The sequence below is a fragment of the Salvelinus namaycush genome, chromosome 31 (assembly GCF_016432855.1).
Source record: "Salvelinus namaycush isolate Seneca chromosome 31, SaNama_1.0, whole genome shotgun sequence".
NCBI classification, from domain to species: Eukaryota; Metazoa; Chordata; class Actinopteri; order Salmoniformes; family Salmonidae; genus Salvelinus; species Salvelinus namaycush.
In genome coordinates this window covers 5758941-5775318 of record NC_052337.1, presented here as the reverse complement: position 1 = coordinate 5775318, position 16378 = coordinate 5758941, and the positions used below count along the sequence as shown (strand labels likewise).

Sequence of the window (16378 nt, the reverse complement as noted above, 5' to 3'; positions counted from 1 at the left end):
CACACAGGACTAGGGATAAAGTGTTTGTAGTACTGACTATGTTTGAAGTGGTAATGTGAACCCTGGTCTCTCACCCCCTTGTTGTAGAAAACCTTGCGGGCCATGCTGGTGTACACGCCCTGCCACTCAGTGTCTGAACGCTCGCGCCTGCAGCAGCTGCTCCGGCCCGTGGTGGAGACCGTCCTGGTCAAATGTGCCGACGCCAACAGGTAAAGTCAGTCTGAAACTACAGAGTGGGATAGATATGGGAGCCTGACTACAACTGCTTGTAGCTAGTGCCCTCAGGTGGAGAATACACAACAGGACTTGTTAGGTTTCTCCCAGTATGATCAGTGGTGTGTTCTATCAGGGATATTCACATCTGAGCCTGGAGGTCCGGAGTGATGCTGGTTTTCTGTTCTACCTGATAATTAATTGCACCCACTTGGTGTAAATCAGTCACTGATCAGAGGGGAACAATGAAAATCAGCAGTGGAACTGGCTTCCAGGTTCAAATATACATTTCCATGATATACTGTATATCTCTAAGAACTGACTCAAATATGGGCACCTTGTGGTATAATACTGTTAGTCAACAGATTTCCATGATTCCTGTCTCATTTCAGTAGGTCTATGTTGCACACTGTATAATCTCGTTTAAGCCAGAACTAAAATGTTGCTTCATTTGTTCAGAATGTTAACGTAGTCTGTCCACGAGAGATAACACACTGTATAAAAGTTAGAGTATGAATGACGGCCATTAGCAGTCTAGCATGGACATTAATTCTGAGTGTCGTGTCCAGTCGTACCAGCCAGCTGTCGGTGTCCACACTACTGGAGCTGTGTAAAGGCCAGCTGGGAGAGCTGGCTGTGGGTAGAGAGATCCTCAAAGCAGGTAAGAGCTACAAATCCCATGCAGCCCTTCTGGGTTATCAGTGGAAATGTAGTATTCACCCCATATCACATACTCACCACAATTTATATATGCGACTTTGACTATATCTGTTGTCTTAAGTGTTTTTTTTCTTCTCAACAACAGTAAATATGCCACTTGTCTAATACTCAATATCCATCTGGCCATTAATGCCCAGGTGCGTAGGTCCTCAACATCCAACTGACAACTCATTGTAAGCGTCTCTCCTTATCCATCTCTCTCAGGGTCCATCGGTATTGGCGGGGTGGACTATGTCTTGAACTGCATCCTGGGGCCCCAGACGGAGGCCAATAACTGGCAGGCCCTGCTGGGCCGTCTGTGTCTGATTGACAGGCTCCTGCTGGAGTTCCCTGCTGAGTTCTACCCCCACATCGTCTCCGGAGGGGACTGGCACCAGTCTCAGACCCTGGGGGATAGGTACGCAATCTTCTCCTCTTCTAGACTTGTTCTTGTATAGCCTGATTCACCTAGCTGCTGACTCGAGTCTGACTCCCTGGGAGAGGAGTGCCACAGGGATGAGCGTTGTGCCCAGTGATATTTCCCTGACTTAGTAGTTTGGATCTTGTAGTCACGTAGCCTTGAGCTCACAGCATTGATATGGTGATCTTGTCCTGGTATAGCCTCGATCACCTAGACAAAGTCAAAACCTTGTACGCTTGAGTGCGTAGCCTTGGATACATTGCCTTGACCTGGCCCATTACTCTGAATGCTTGGGAAGTTCATTAAGGGGCCTAAAGTGCTATTATGGATTCTTTGGGTATTGCTATTAATAAACACTCCTAACTTTATTAAAAATGGTGTCCTGGTTTGTAGCTTGTAATTCAGTAGTTTGGTCTGTTCTTAATGTTGATGACATGGTAATTAAAATATTTTTTATTCTAAGTTAAAATATGTAGACTCGTGATGACCAAACTCGGGTCTGGATACAAACTCGGGTCTGGATAACACTTCCTTGAATCGTGTCTTTATATCTCACACAGTGATTTTATTGCAAGAGAGTGTACTATAGGGAATAGAAAGCTACAGCCTTTTAAGTTGTCCATCTCCTGTTCCTCTGTCCAGGTATCAGAAGCTGCTCCCCTTACTGAGCTTCTCACTGCAGTCCATCGACAACTCCCACTCTATGGTGGGCAAGCTGTCTCGCCGCGTGTTCCTGAGCGCCGCGCGCATGGTGGCCCGCGTGCCGCACATCTTCGTCAAGCTCCTGGACATGCTGAGCGTCACCAGCTCCACTCACTACGCCCGCATGCGCCGCCGCCTGCTCGCCATCGCCGAGGAGATGGACATCCTGGACGCCATCAACCTGGGTCTGGAGAGCATGGAGCACAGCGCCAGCGAGGCGCACCAACGGGCAAGCGCCGCCTTCCTTGAGCCCTCCGCGCCTCAGAACTCGCCCAACGTGACCGAGAGCAACACCCCGACGCATACGGTCCAGATGACCAGTGGGAAGGGAGGGAGAGGTTTCTCCGGCAACCTGGGAGCGAGTCCTGAGGATATAAGTGAGAGGTTAGCGGCCATCTCAACTAGCGCTGGGCGTCCCAATATGGCCACTTCCACGTGCGGTGGGGCCCTGGCCGAGCACCCAAAGCCCCCCGTTCAGGCGCGTAACCGCCCCCTCAGCCAGTGCCTGAACTCTACGCCTTCCAGCCAAACCCCCAGCCTCCCCTTGCCCTCCGCCTCCCACCCTCCCCCCTCCTTCCCAGGCCCTGACAGCAGTACCAAACCCCGGCCCCAGAGCTTCGTCCCCAGCAAGCTAGCGTCAACTGCCCCCTCTACTTCCTCCTGCTCTCCAGGCGCCCAGCGCAGGTTTCCCCAGCAGAAGCCCTTCAGCAACAAGGACCCAGAGAAGCAGCTCCCCTCCCCCTGTTTCACCCAGGCTCGACCCCTCCCCTCCAGCCAGATCCACAGACCAAAGCCCTCCCGACCCACCCCCTCCGAGGGGGCCAAGACCCTCTGCACCTCGCCCACTCCAAGAGCCGCCAAGATGGGCATGAAGCTGGACCTCCAGGGGGAATCGCCCAGCCTCTCCACCAGCGCCTCCGGAGGTGAAGGCCCCTCCACAGGGGGCCACATGGGGGGTGCCACCACCCTCATCAGCAGCGAGGACAGCTGCTTCACCCCTGTGGAAGAGAAGTTCCGTGGACTGGATGCCTCTGCTGAGCTCAACTCCTCCATGGAAGACCTCCTGGAAGCATCTTTGCCCGTTGCTGGTGACACCACCACCGTCACGTTCCAGTCGGAGGTGGCCGTGCTGTCGCCGGAGCGGGCTGGGGACGGGCCGGGAGGAGGGGGAGAGGTGGGGATGTACAGCGAGGACGTGACACAGCACCAGAAGTGCAAGGAGAAGATGGAGGCGGAGGAGGAGGCGGCGCTGGCCGTAGTTATGGCCATGTCAGAGTCGCAGGATGCGCTGCCCATCATCCCCCAGCTGCAGGTGGATAAAGACCAGGACATCATCATCATCCAGGCAGATGTGAGTCAATGTGCACCTTCAGTAACATATGTCCTTACAAGGCTTTAGACTTCCTCAGTGTTCCCTAAACAAAAGGGCAGTTTCCCAGACACAGATTAAGCCTTATGTTTCTCCATTGAGCATCCTTTTTCTCCAGGACTAGGCTTAATTTGTGCCCAGGAAACTGCCCCAGTAACTGGCTTAATAAATAACATATCATTTTTACCTTTATTTTACTAGGCAAGTTAGTTAAGAACAAATTCTTATTTTCAATGACGGCCTAGGAACAGTGGGTTAACTGCCTTGTTCAGGGGCAGAACGACAGATTTGTACCTTGTCAGCTGGGGGATTCGATCTTGCAACCTTTCGGTTAATAGTCCAACGCTCTAAACACTAGGCTACGCTGCCGCATAGAGAACATTGTCACACCCAAGGTCAGAGAATACATGGGAATAATCATTCATATCAACCTGCCAATGTTGACTGAAGACCTAAATCTAAACCACAGCGTGTGTGTGGTACTAGGCCTATTACCTATACACATGCTGGCTGTGGGAAGCCTACCACTTCACGGCTGAGCCGTTGTTGCTCCTAGACGTTTCCACTTCACAATAACAGCACTTAGTTGACCAGGGAAGCTCTAGAAGGGCAGAAATTGACAGTGCCACATTGAAAGTCACTGAGGTCTTCAGTAAGCGCCATTTTACTGCCAATCTTTGTCTGTGGAGATTGGCTGTGTGCTTGATTTTATACACCTGTGTGGCTGAAATAGTCGAATCCACTCATTTGAAGGTGTGTGTGTACAGTTGAAGTCGGAAGTTTACATACACTTAGGTTGGAGTCATTAAAACTTGTTTTTCAACCACTCCACAAATTTCTTGTTAACAAACTATAGTTTTGACAAGTCGGTTAGGACATCTACTTTGTGCACGACACAGGTAATATTTCCAACAATTGTTTACAGACAGATTATTTCACTTATAATTCACTGTATCACAATTCCAGTGGGTCAGAAGTTTACATACACTAAGTTGACTGTGCCTTTAAACAGCTTGGAAAATTCCAGAAAATTATGTCATGGCTTTAGAAGCTTCTGATAGGCTAATTGACTTCATTTGAGTCAATTAGAGTTGTACCTGTGGATATATTTCAAGCCCTACCTGCTTGACATCATGGGAAAATCAAAAGAAATCAGCCAAGACCTCAGAAAAAAAATAGTAGACCTCCACAAGTCTGGTTCATCCTTGGGAGCAATTTCCAAACGCCTGAAGGTACCACGTTCATCTGTACAAACAATAGTACGCAAGTATAAACAGGATGGGCCCACGCAGCTGTCATACCGCTCAGGAAGGAGAAGCGTTCTGTCTCCTAGAGATGAACGTACTTTGGTGCAAAAAGTGGCAATCAATCCCAGAACAACCACAAAGGACCTTGTGAAGATGCTGGAGGAAACGGGTACAAAAGTATCTATATCCACAGTTAAACGAGTCCTATATCGACATAACCTGAAAGGCCGCTCAGCAAGGAAGAAGCCACTGCTCCAAAACCGCCATAAAAAAGCCACACTACGGTTTGCAATTGCACATGGGGACAAAGATCGTACTTTTTTGAGAAATGTCCTCTGGTCTGATGAAACAAAAATAGAACTGTTTGGCCATAATGACCATCGTTATGTTTGGAGGAAAAAGGGGGAGGCTTGCAAGCCGAAGTGCACCATCCCAACCGTGAAGCACAGGGTGGCAGCATGTTGTGGGGGTGCTTTCCTGCAGGAGGGACTGCTGCACTTCACAAAATAGATGGCATCATGCAGAAGGAAAATTATGTGGATATATTGAAGGAACATATCAAGACATCAGTCAAGAAGTTAAAGCTCGGTCGCAAATGGGTCTTCCAAATGGACAATGACCCCAAGCATACTTGCAAAATGGCTTAAGGACAACGAAGTCAAGGTATTGGAGTGGCCATCACAAAGCCCTGACCTCAATCGCATAGAAAATTTGTGGGCAGAACTTAAAAAGCGTGCGCAAGCAAGGAGGCCTACATACCTGACTCAGTTACACCAGTTCTGTCAGGAGGAATGGGCCAAAAATTCACCCAACTTATTGTGGGAAGCTTGTGGAAGGCTACCTGAAACGTTTGACCCAAGTTAAACAATTTAAAAGCAATGCTACAACATACTAATTGAGTGTATGTAAACTTCTAACCCACTGGGAATGTGATGAAAGAAATAAAAGCTTAAAGAAATAATTCTCTCTACTATTATTCTGACATTTCACATTCTTAAAATAAAGTGGTGATCCTAACTGACCTAAAACAGGGAATTCTTACTAGGATTAAATGTCAGGAATTGTGAAACCGAGTTTAAATGTATCTGGCTAAGGTGTATGTAAACCTCCGACTTCAGGTGTGTATGTATGTATGTGTGTGTGTCATACTGACGTGTTGTCATCCCATGCTTCCCCAGACTCCAGAGACACTGCCTGGCCATACCAAAGCCAAGCAGCCCTACAGGGAGGGCCAGGAGTGGCTGAAGGGCCAGCAGATTGGCCTGGGGGCCTTCTCCTCCTGCTACCAGGCCCAGGACGTGGGCACTGGCACCCTGATGGCCGTCAAACAGGTGAGAAGAGGAGACACATGGCAACCACAGATGTCTGCCCTGATACACACCTGTTGATGTCAGAGAAATAGATGGTTATAAAAATGTGTCCTAGCCAGTCAGAGCTCTTACCATAGCACATGTATACCTATTCAATGCTTTGTGTTTAGGGAATAAGGGCTAGGTGTTGTTGCTAGGTGGGGCCTATGGGTCTCTTGTGTTCCCTGGTGCAGAAACTCTGGGGATTCCATGTCAGAGTTGTGACTTCATTTTAGCTAGTGATCTCAAACTGAGATGTTGCCCATAAAGAGAATGTCCAGCTCTCTTCCCCTGATAACCCTGTGTATGCATGTCCTCCCCGACTATAGGTGACCTACATCAGGAACACATCGTCGGAGCAAGAGGAGGTGGTGACTGCTCTGAGGGAGGAGATCCGGATGATGGCCCACCTCAACCACCCCAACATCATCCGTATGCTGGGGGCCACCTGCGAGAAGAGCAACTACAACCTGATGGTGGAGTGGATGGCAGGTAACGACCTCCTCTGCTGCTGATGATGATGATGATATCCCACGTTGAAAAAAGCCTTAATTGACTTTTGGATGTTTTTTTTGGTTTAGTTGATTAAAAAATATATCTAATTTGATAGATTTTTGTTTTCTTGCTTTTTATCTTTGATGTGATTATTCATTTTGTATTTATTCAACTTTTCAGAACTGGGTACATAAAATAGAAATTGAACCTTTTAATGAGTGATGAATATGTATCAGCAGCATTAACTTCCTGTATGTAAATAAGACAAGTCATGTCCAATTGGAACTAACCAGAAGTTGAACTTGATAGTAGATATTGTAACTTTTGACCCCATCTCTACTATAAATTTCCTCCTATAACAATCACATATGTTGCTCCCGTAGAAATAGAAGTACTGGGTGTACCATTAATAGGATAAATAGTCATTATATTTCATGGGTTGATCCTCTCTCTGTTGTGTCCAGGTGGCAGTGTGTCCCATCTCCTGAACAAGTATGGAGCCTTCAAGGAGGCTGTGATCATCAACTACACGGAGCAGCTGCTCCGAGGCCTGGCCTACCTCCACGAGAACCAGATCATCCACAGAGACATCAAAGGTGAGGGCACACACATCCAGCGCACAGGAAGTCCCTGCTGCTATTGAGCTGCCTGTCGCAGGGTTCAAGGTGGGCTCTCAGGGAACACACTCATTCCATGTGTTTCATCTTTTTCCGGGTGGAACTTTGGAGACTGAGTGGTAAGTAACTGCTGCTGTAAGTCGCTCTGCCGAAGAGCGTCTGCTAAAGGACAAATGTAGTGTAGAAATAAGAAACTATAATAAGGGTTTGTACTGGACTGGTCAGGAATAATTAACTAGAGACTGACTACTGGCTTTGTACAGGTCAGGAATAACTAACTAGAGACTGACTACTGGGTTTATACAGGACAGGAATAATTAACTAGAGACTGACTACTGGGTTTATACAGGACAGGAATAATTAACTAGAGACTGACTACTGGGTTTGTACTGGTCAGGAATAACTAACTAGAGACTGACTACTGGGTTTGTACTAGACAGGTCAAGAATAACTAACTAGAGACTGACTACTGGGTTTATACAGGACAGGAATAATTAACTAGAGACTGACTACTGGGTTTGTACTGGTCAGGAATAACTAACTAGAGACTGACTACTGGGTTTATATAGGACAGGAATAACTAACTAGAGACTGACTACTGGGTTTGTACTAGACAGGTCAGGAATAACTAACTAGAGACTGACTACTGGGTTTGTACTGGTCAGGAATAACTAACTAGAGACTGACTACTGGGTTTGTACTGGTCAGGAATAACTAACTAGAGACTGACTACTGGGTTTATATAGGACAGGAATAACTAACTAGAGACTGACTACTGGGTTTGTACTGGTCAGGAATAATTAACTAGAGACTGACTACTGGGTTTGTACTGGTCAGGAATAACTAACTAGAGACTAACTACTGGGTGACTAGTCAGAACACACCTCACCCTACCTCTCCTGTTATGGCATACTATAACTCACCTTCTCTCCCCCTGTTTCCTCCAGGTGCCAACTTGCTGATTGACAGCACAGGTCAGAGGCTGAGGATAGCTGACTTCGGTGCTGCAGCCAGACTGGCCTCCAAGGGCACTGGAGCAGGGGAGTTCCAGGGCCAACTCCTAGGAACCATTGCCTTCATGGCCCCAGAGGTACGCATGGATGAAAGGGAGAGAGAGTAAATCTGCGTTTTAGAATTAGCATTCTGTTCCCGGCCTTTATAGTGCAATCCTTTTGACTGGAGCCATAGTGAATTTCAGACACAGCCTAACACACACACTGCGTACAAGTGATGGCTCGCATAAAACGAGTAAATTCCGCCACTTAAACCAATGTCCTAAGATCAAAACCCCCAGTCCTCTGTATCCTCTTTGTGGAGAGGGTCTGAAAGAGGTAGAAGCCGAAGCATTAGCCTTCTGTGGGGGCTGTTCGTTTTGAAGAGGGCCCTGATCATGCTGGTATTAAACTGGGCTGTCATGCTGTGGGAGGCCTGGGCAGTTGAACTCCCTCCTAATTAAACAAGGTTTTGGGAGCCACTACAATAACAAGACATTAAGGGGTCGGCCTCCATTGTGGGGGCCTTCTCTTTCAAAGGGGATTAAAATGCTCTTACATTTGGGAGTTACTGAGAAATCTAAATCCACTTTAATTCACTTCCGTAGCAAACACGTGACTCTGAATGGCCCGTATAATGGCGGCTGGGTTTCACCGCCGGAAAAAAGCTTTGTCGGAATCCAACGACATTTTAAATGGCCTTCCCCATACGTACGAAAGCTAGATTTGGCCTGGGAATAAATTGAAGCCATAGTCATGTGACAAATGTAGAAACAGGGCAACTAAATAGACACAACAAAACATAATGCCCGCCTATGGGAGGCTCCGTAATACATTTAACTCTTTTTGGTTTGACGTTGTGTGTCCATCCACCAAAAAGTGTCTGTTGTGTAACTATGCCACTCCTCAACAACACCCAGTCAAGTGCTATAAAACAATGACTTGCCATTTCAGTCCTTTCTGCTGCTATTTGCAAATGCTAGACTATGAATGGAGTAGAGTTAATTGTGTGTAGTGGGCGCGTGCAGTAAAGGCTTAAATTCAATAAACGTCACGCAGTTGTCCATATGTTGATACCTTTTTGTGTACGGTTGACTCTGCAGGTGCTGCGTGGACAGCAGTACGGCCGGAGCTGTGACGTGTGGAGTGTGGGCTGTGCCATCATCGAGATGTCGTGTGCCAAGCCCCCCTGGAACGCAGAGAAACACTCCAACCACCTCGCTCTCATATTCAAGGTGCCACCAATACAAGCACAGCCACAAAGTTAGATTTTAAGGAAACCATGTCTATTCAGTTAGATAAGTTAAGTGATAAATACATTTTATTTAAAAAAAATGTGATCAATGTGTCTTCACGACCAGAAATATCCTATACCTAGAAATGTTATTAGTACTTTTTAACGTTACCATTGAATATGTGACCCACTAAAAACCACAGTCAGTGTTTTACATCACTAGATGGAATTGGCACAACATTACTGTTTTAGGATTGACGTACATGTAGAGCTGTAAAATACATATACCAGAAAAAGCACCCTATTGGCCTGTTTCATCCAAAGGTTGATTGGGTTTCAACAGTAGCATGACCTCACCCTCCCTCCCCCAGATTGCGAGTGCCACCACGGCGCCCTCCATCCCTCCCCAACTGACCCCTGGCCTGAGGGACGTCACCCTGCGCTGCCTTGAGCTGCAGCCTGCCGACCGGCCCCCATCCAGGGAACTCCTCAAGCACCCCGTCTTCCGCCTCAACTGGTAGTCCCCAACATCCTCCCACAGTCCCCCTAGCCTCACTATCCCATAGTGTCTACTACTGAAGGCCCAGCCAGCCTGCCTGCTTTTCTCTCCTCCTCCCACCGCTGACAATCAGACCAGCCTCCATAACACAAGACCAGCCTACCTAACCCCAGACCGCCCTTTATCCACCCCAGACCAGCCTCCCTAACCCCAGACCGCCCTCCATCCACACCAAACTGCCCCCAGTCATGAGTGGAGGGCCTGGGATGGATGGGATACCTGGGTAATACCCTCCCACTCCACTACTATGGCCTCAAACTGCTGTACCTTAGCACAAAATGCAAAAAGCGAGTCGCAAACGTTCTACTACGAAAACGGTGCTTTCTTAGTTAGTGCCATGTTGGTATACTGTAGTCTGTATTGCTCTGTTTTATCAAGCCTCTGTTCTGGTAAAGAAATGGTTCCGTCAGCACTTTGGTAGCCATTTTGCAATGGTTTCGAGAAGTTCTTCTTCCCATTTTAACCCCCCGTGAGTCAACAAATAAGTCCTTAGAACCGCAATCTGGAGACGACGGAGTAAAATGGTTTTTATCACTGTTATGTTGTAACGTCGGGTCATAAGTTTCCGACTCGGTTTTGGTTTTTAGAGTATCCTATGTGTAGAAGAAAGGCATAATGAAGCAGTTTTAATCGGTTGAATTTGTGCATAACTGCATTTCTATAAAGATGCCTTTAAGATGTGCATTTTACTGTTGGGCCATAAAGCTTAGTCGAATAATCATGAAGATTACTTAAGTATTTCAGGGAGCGGTGATATATCTAACAGAAACATTGCTAGTTTGGCTAGCATAACGCTGAATGTGAACGCTTATGATGCCCGTATTGTCTCAAATGTTATTTTGTTTGATTTTATTTTATTTTTAGATCGAAAGATCCCATGTATGAAGTTATGATTTTATATATATATATAATAACACCCCAAAAAGATATTGATATATTTTTGGGGTGTTATTGTATATTCAAAGCTATCCTTAAGAGATTGAGACATTTATTGTGTATGGGCGTAAGTTTTCCAAACAACATTTTGATGTCGTACCACACTGTTAAAATGAAAACACCCTGTTGGTCTCTTAACTCTCGCTGTTACAATTGAGCCATGTGCATCGCACATATTTTAGCGTTTTTTAATCATTTTATGAGCCCTAAATGCTGTGTCCATATATTCAAAACCGCTATATTCAATATTGATCTACCATTCTTCTGGTGCTGTTCCTTTGTAGAATGTCACGCTACAATTCAACAATTTAGATTTTTTTTATTTTTATCTTGGCTCTATTTTTAAAACAAATTGTTATAAAATCCATGTACATCTGAGGTTTTCTATGACTCTTCTATTTTCCATTGTGGATACTCTATATAATGAATATAAATGCTGTACAATGTTTTTTATTTTTGGTGGAGGGATATTTCTCTGATTTAAGGCTGACTTTTCTGCTTAAATGTTTTACCATCTCTTTGATTAGAATTCTCAAACATGTTCCTAAATGGTGTTAATTTATGAACTATAACTCTCCAAGTGTTGTTGTTCTGGTTGTAATCTATTAAGAAAGTAAAAGGATGATAATTAAGATGTAGAATGTTTCCAAATTCAACCTTTTTTTAAATGGGGAATATGCATTTAATTGCTATTTTTATTTGGAATCTCTTAATGGCAAGGGTTTGAGACAATTTCAAAAATTCCTTTTTTTTAAGCAGAAAATGTAATCTATTTAAAACATATCCTATTCTTTACGTGGAGTACAAGCTGATCAAGCTTGAAGAGTTAAATGTAAATACATGTGAAGTTTGGTAGCTAAAATGATTGTACTTGACTGTATTTTTATACCACACTCTTTTCCATTTTATTTTTGTTCCTGCTTCGGGTTATTTTTCTTATGCCTTTTTAAAAGCTTTAAAGTTATGCACTCTGGTCTTTTTTATATACTGGAAGAAAAATCTGTTTCTGTCATTCATAAAAGCTAATCAGTATTACTTCAATTTGTCATGTCTATAATTCTTACCAATCTCTTAATGCCTTCGGAATCCTCTTGTCCACCTGTGTCTCAGCCAGCTTGCTGGTCTTTATCTATTTTGTCTTATTTTATGCTGATGTGATGTAATCTTATGTGCTTTTTTTGGATCTAAGCTGGACTGAAATTTGTGTGAAATTGTTTCCTGTGTCACTTGGTGGTACTTTTTTTATTTGTAAAAAAACATCTTGCTGTTTTATTCCAGTCTCTACTACCTCAGGTGTCCTATAGAGTCTCTTCTACCAAAGTTCACTTTCTCTATATATATATATATATAATCTTTTTTTTGACTTCGTTTTTTTTTCTTCAAAGATTTTCAGGGCTTAAGGGCTAACTTATATTAGCACCTTTACTGTGCAAATAAACTCATGAAATCTCTGGATTAAGAAAAAAAATGGCTTAAGCTGTATCCTGTAAGTTAAAATGTATCAAGATATTTTAATTATTACAATTTTTACCCCATTCTAAGCATTTTATTGCATAAATTGGAACTTATTTTGGTGTTTGTCTTTATGGTAAATAAACAAAAAATTGGGAAAAAGGTTTCTTGTTCCTCCTGTCAATTCTTTGTCAAAGCCTCAGAACCACATAACTACTGTGTTCAGTTTATCAATGGGCGTACAGGCGAGTATCCTTGACTTTACTATGAGTTAGAGCAACCTCTACTTCAGAATGCCGGTGCTATTCAGTCCAACCTATGTCTTCCCTTTTTAAAATGAAGGTTAAATAAAACCTTGTCATCTGAGATAGATCCTTAACTGTGGGCGACAGGTAGCCTAGTGGTTAGAGCGTTGAACTGAAAGGTTGCAAGATCTAATCCCCGAGCTGACAAGGTAAAAATAAATCTGTCTTTCTGCCCCTGAACAAGGCAGTTAGGCCGTCATTGAAAATAAGAATTTGTTCTTAACTGACTTGCCTAGTTAAATAACTAGTCAGTACAGGACAAAGATGCGTATAACTCTTAGATGAAGGCCTATCAAAACCATGAACACTTTCCTTGAAAGCATCATGTGGTAGGACTTGTTCTGGAGGATAGGGCTAGCACAATTACCGCGGAACCGCCAGTTATGGATGAAGACCGTCATGAAAAGAAAATAACCGTTTAACTGAAGACTGGTTCTTGCGGTTGAGTCAGTTTCTGCTGTAACATGGACTCTTAACATGATTAAACGTTGTTGCTCCTTGCTGAAACAAGCAAAAGAGTGTTTGTGGAATGGGGACACTCGTTGTATTCATTATATTTCTATGGCGGCACGCATTCAGGAGGAGAACATGCCAGTTAAGATCCTCCAGAATTCCAGACTGACACAGGCCTACTGGTGGTTGTGTTGGACCTGTCAGTTGGTTCAGTACAAGTCACTCAGTGGAATACTGGCCTAAAAGTCTATTCAACCAAAACATGCCTTGTCTGACTTCAATAATAATATATATTTTTAAATGTAACACGCTTTTCAAAAACCCAAAGTGACACAAAAAAAAATTACATATAAAAGTGTAAGAGCTGTTTGAAAAGACCTGAAATTTCAACCTGTTTTGTTGGGATGGAGTTTATGCCTGCCTGATGACATCACCAGGCAGTAAATGAGTTAATGGAATAAAGAAAAGCCAGTTCTTAACCCCTCTGCCAATAACAGCTAGTTTTCAGTTTCCCCACTCAGACCACTCCCAGACAGTCCTAGCTAAATTCTTGCTTGAGAAATTGCTCTTTACGTTTCATTTCAATCTACACAACACCCCATAATGACAAAGCAAAAATAGGTTTTAGAAATCTTTGGTAGTTCATAAATAATAAACAAATCATGTTTACATAAGTATTTGTATTCAGACCCTTTTCTCAGTACTTTGTTGAAGCACCTTTGGCAGCGATTACGGCCTCAAGTCTTGGGTATGACGCTACAAGCTTGGCACACCTGTATTTGGGGAGTTTCTCCCATTCTCTGCAGATCCTCTCAAGTTCTGTCAGGTTGGATGGGGAGTGTTGCTGCACAGCTATTTCAGGTCTCTCCAGAGATGTTCGATCGGATTCAAGTCCGGGCTCTGGCTGGGAAACTCAAGGAGTTGTCCCGAAGCCACTCCTGCGTTGTCTTGGCTGTGTGCTTAGGGTCCTTGTCCTTTTGGAAGGTGAACCTGGATCAGGTTTTCATTAAGGATCTCTCTGTACGTTGTTCTGTTCATCTTTCCCTCTATCCTGACTAGTCTCCCAGACCCTGGTTGTCCTTCTGGAAGGTTCTCCCATCTCCACACATGATGCACCTGAGCTCAATTGCGAATCTCATAGCAAAGGGTCTGAATACTTATGTAAATAAGGTATTTCTGTTTTTTATTTTTAATACATTTGCAAAAACTTCTAAACTGTTTTTGCTTTGTCATTATGGTGTATTGTGTGTAGATTACTGAGGCTGAAATGTGACAAAGCGAAAAGTTTAAAAAAAAAAGTTTTGCAAATGTATTTACGTAAGTATTCAGACCCTTTGCTATGAGACTCAAAATGAATCTCAGGTGCATCCTGTTTCCATTGATCATCCTTTAGATGTTTTTACAACTTGATTGGAGTCCACCTGTGGTAAATTCAATTGATTGGACATGATTTGGAAAGATACACACCTGTCTATATAAAGTCCCACAGTTGACAGTGAATGTCAGAGCAAAAAAAAGCCACGAGGTCAAAGAAATTGTGTGTAGAGCACCAAGACAGGATTGATTCAAGGCACAGATCTGGAGAAGGGTACCAAAGAACACAGTGGCCTCCATCATTCTTAAATGGAAGAAGTTTGGAACTACCAAGACTCTTCCTACAGCTGTCCGGCTGGCCAAACTGAGCAATCAGGGGAGAAGGGCCTTGGTCAGGGATGTGACCAAGAACCCGATGGTCACTCTGACAGAGCTCCAGAGTTCCTCTGTGTATATGGGAGAACCTTCCAGAAGGACAACCATCTCTGCAGCACTCCACAAATCAGGCATTTATTTGTAGAGTGGCCAGAAGGAAGCCACTCCTCAGTAAAAGGCACATGACAGCCCGCTTTGAATTTGCCAAAAGGCACCTAAAGGACTCTGACCATGAGAAACAAGATTCTCTGGTCTGGTGAAACGAAGATTCAACTACTTGGCCTGAATGCCAAGCGTCACGTCTGGAGGGAGACTAGTCTTGATCGAGGGAAAGATAAACGGAGCAAAGTACAGAGAGATCCTTGATGAAAACCTGCTCCATAGTGCTCAGGACCTCAGATTGGGGTGAAGGTTCACCTTCCAACAGGACAACAACCCTAAGCAGCCAAAACAATGCAGGTGTGGCTTCGGGACAAGTCTCTGAATGTCCTTGAGTGGCCCAGCCAGAGCCCGGACTTGAACCCGATCTAACATCTCTAGAGAGACCTGAAAATAGCCGTGCAGCGACACTCCCCATCCACCCTGACAGAGCTTGAGAGGATCTGCAGAGAAGAATGGGAGAAACTCCCCAAATGCATTTGTGTCAAGCTTGTAGCGTCAAACACAAGAAGACTCAAGGCTATAATCGCTGCCAAAGGTGCTTCAACAAAGTACTGAGGAAAGGGTCTGAACACTTATGTAAATGTGATATTTCAATTTTTTATGTTTAATACATTTGCCAAAAATGCTAAAAACCTGTTTTTTCTTTGTCATTATGCGTATTGTGTGTAGATTGATGAGGGAAAAATAACTATTTAATCTATTTTAGAATAAGGCTGTAACGTAACAAAATGTGGAAAAAGTCCAGGGGTCTGAATACTTTCCGAATGCACTGTATATACAGGGTGTACCCGTACCAGATCAACATGGAGCTATATACAGGGAGTACCAGTACCAGATCAATATGTAGCTATATACAGGAAGTACCAGTACCAGATCAATGTGGAGCTATATACAGGGAGTACCAGATCAATGTGGAGCTATATACAGGGAGTACCAGTACCAGATCAATGTGTAGCTATATACAGGGAGTACCAGTACCAGATCAATGTGGAGCTATATACAGGGAGTACTAGTACCAGATCAACGTGGAGCTATATACAGGGAGTACCAGTACCCGATCAATGTGTAGCTATATACAGGGAGTACTAGTACCAGATCAACATGGAGCTATATACAGGGAGTACTAGTACCAGATCAATATGCAGCTATATACAGGGAGTACCAGTACCAGATCAATGTGGAGCTATATACAGGGAGTACCAGTACCAGATCAATATGCAGCTATATAGAGGGAGTACCAGATCAATATGCAGCTATATACAGGGAGTACCAGTACCAGATCAATGTGGAGTTATATACAGGGAGTACCAGTACCAGATCAATGTGCAGCTATATACAGGGAGTACCAGTACCAGATCAATATGCAGCTATATACAGGGAGTACCAGATCAATATGCAGCTATATACAGGGAGTACCAGTACCAGATCAATATGCAGCTATATAGAGGGAGTACCAGATCAATATGCAGCTATATACAGGGAGT

The 16378-nt window shown here is 44.3% G+C and overlaps 1 protein-coding gene across 2 annotated transcripts in view; it reads left to right on the top strand.

Moving 5' to 3' along the window:
* The window catches only part of map3k1 (mitogen-activated protein kinase kinase kinase 1, E3 ubiquitin protein ligase), a 59401-nt gene extending 46952 nt beyond the window's left edge, over nt 1-12449 (top strand). For both annotated transcript variants that reach the window (XM_038971220.1, XM_038971219.1), the window contains exons 11-20: nt 88-209; nt 783-874; nt 1138-1330; nt 1976-3386; nt 5830-5982; nt 6330-6492; nt 6960-7091; nt 8060-8202; nt 9208-9339; nt 9710-12449. In XM_038971220.1, coding sequence (XP_038827148.1) covers nt 88-209; nt 783-874; nt 1138-1330; nt 1976-3386; nt 5830-5982; nt 6330-6492; nt 6960-7091; nt 8060-8202; nt 9208-9339; nt 9710-9859 — 2691 coding nt within the window. In that variant the 3' untranslated portion in view covers nt 9860-12449. The remainder of the gene's footprint in view (nt 1-87; nt 210-782; nt 875-1137; nt 1331-1975; nt 3387-5829; nt 5983-6329; nt 6493-6959; nt 7092-8059; nt 8203-9207; nt 9340-9709) is intronic.
* Nucleotides 12450-16378: the final 3929 nt, after the last annotated feature.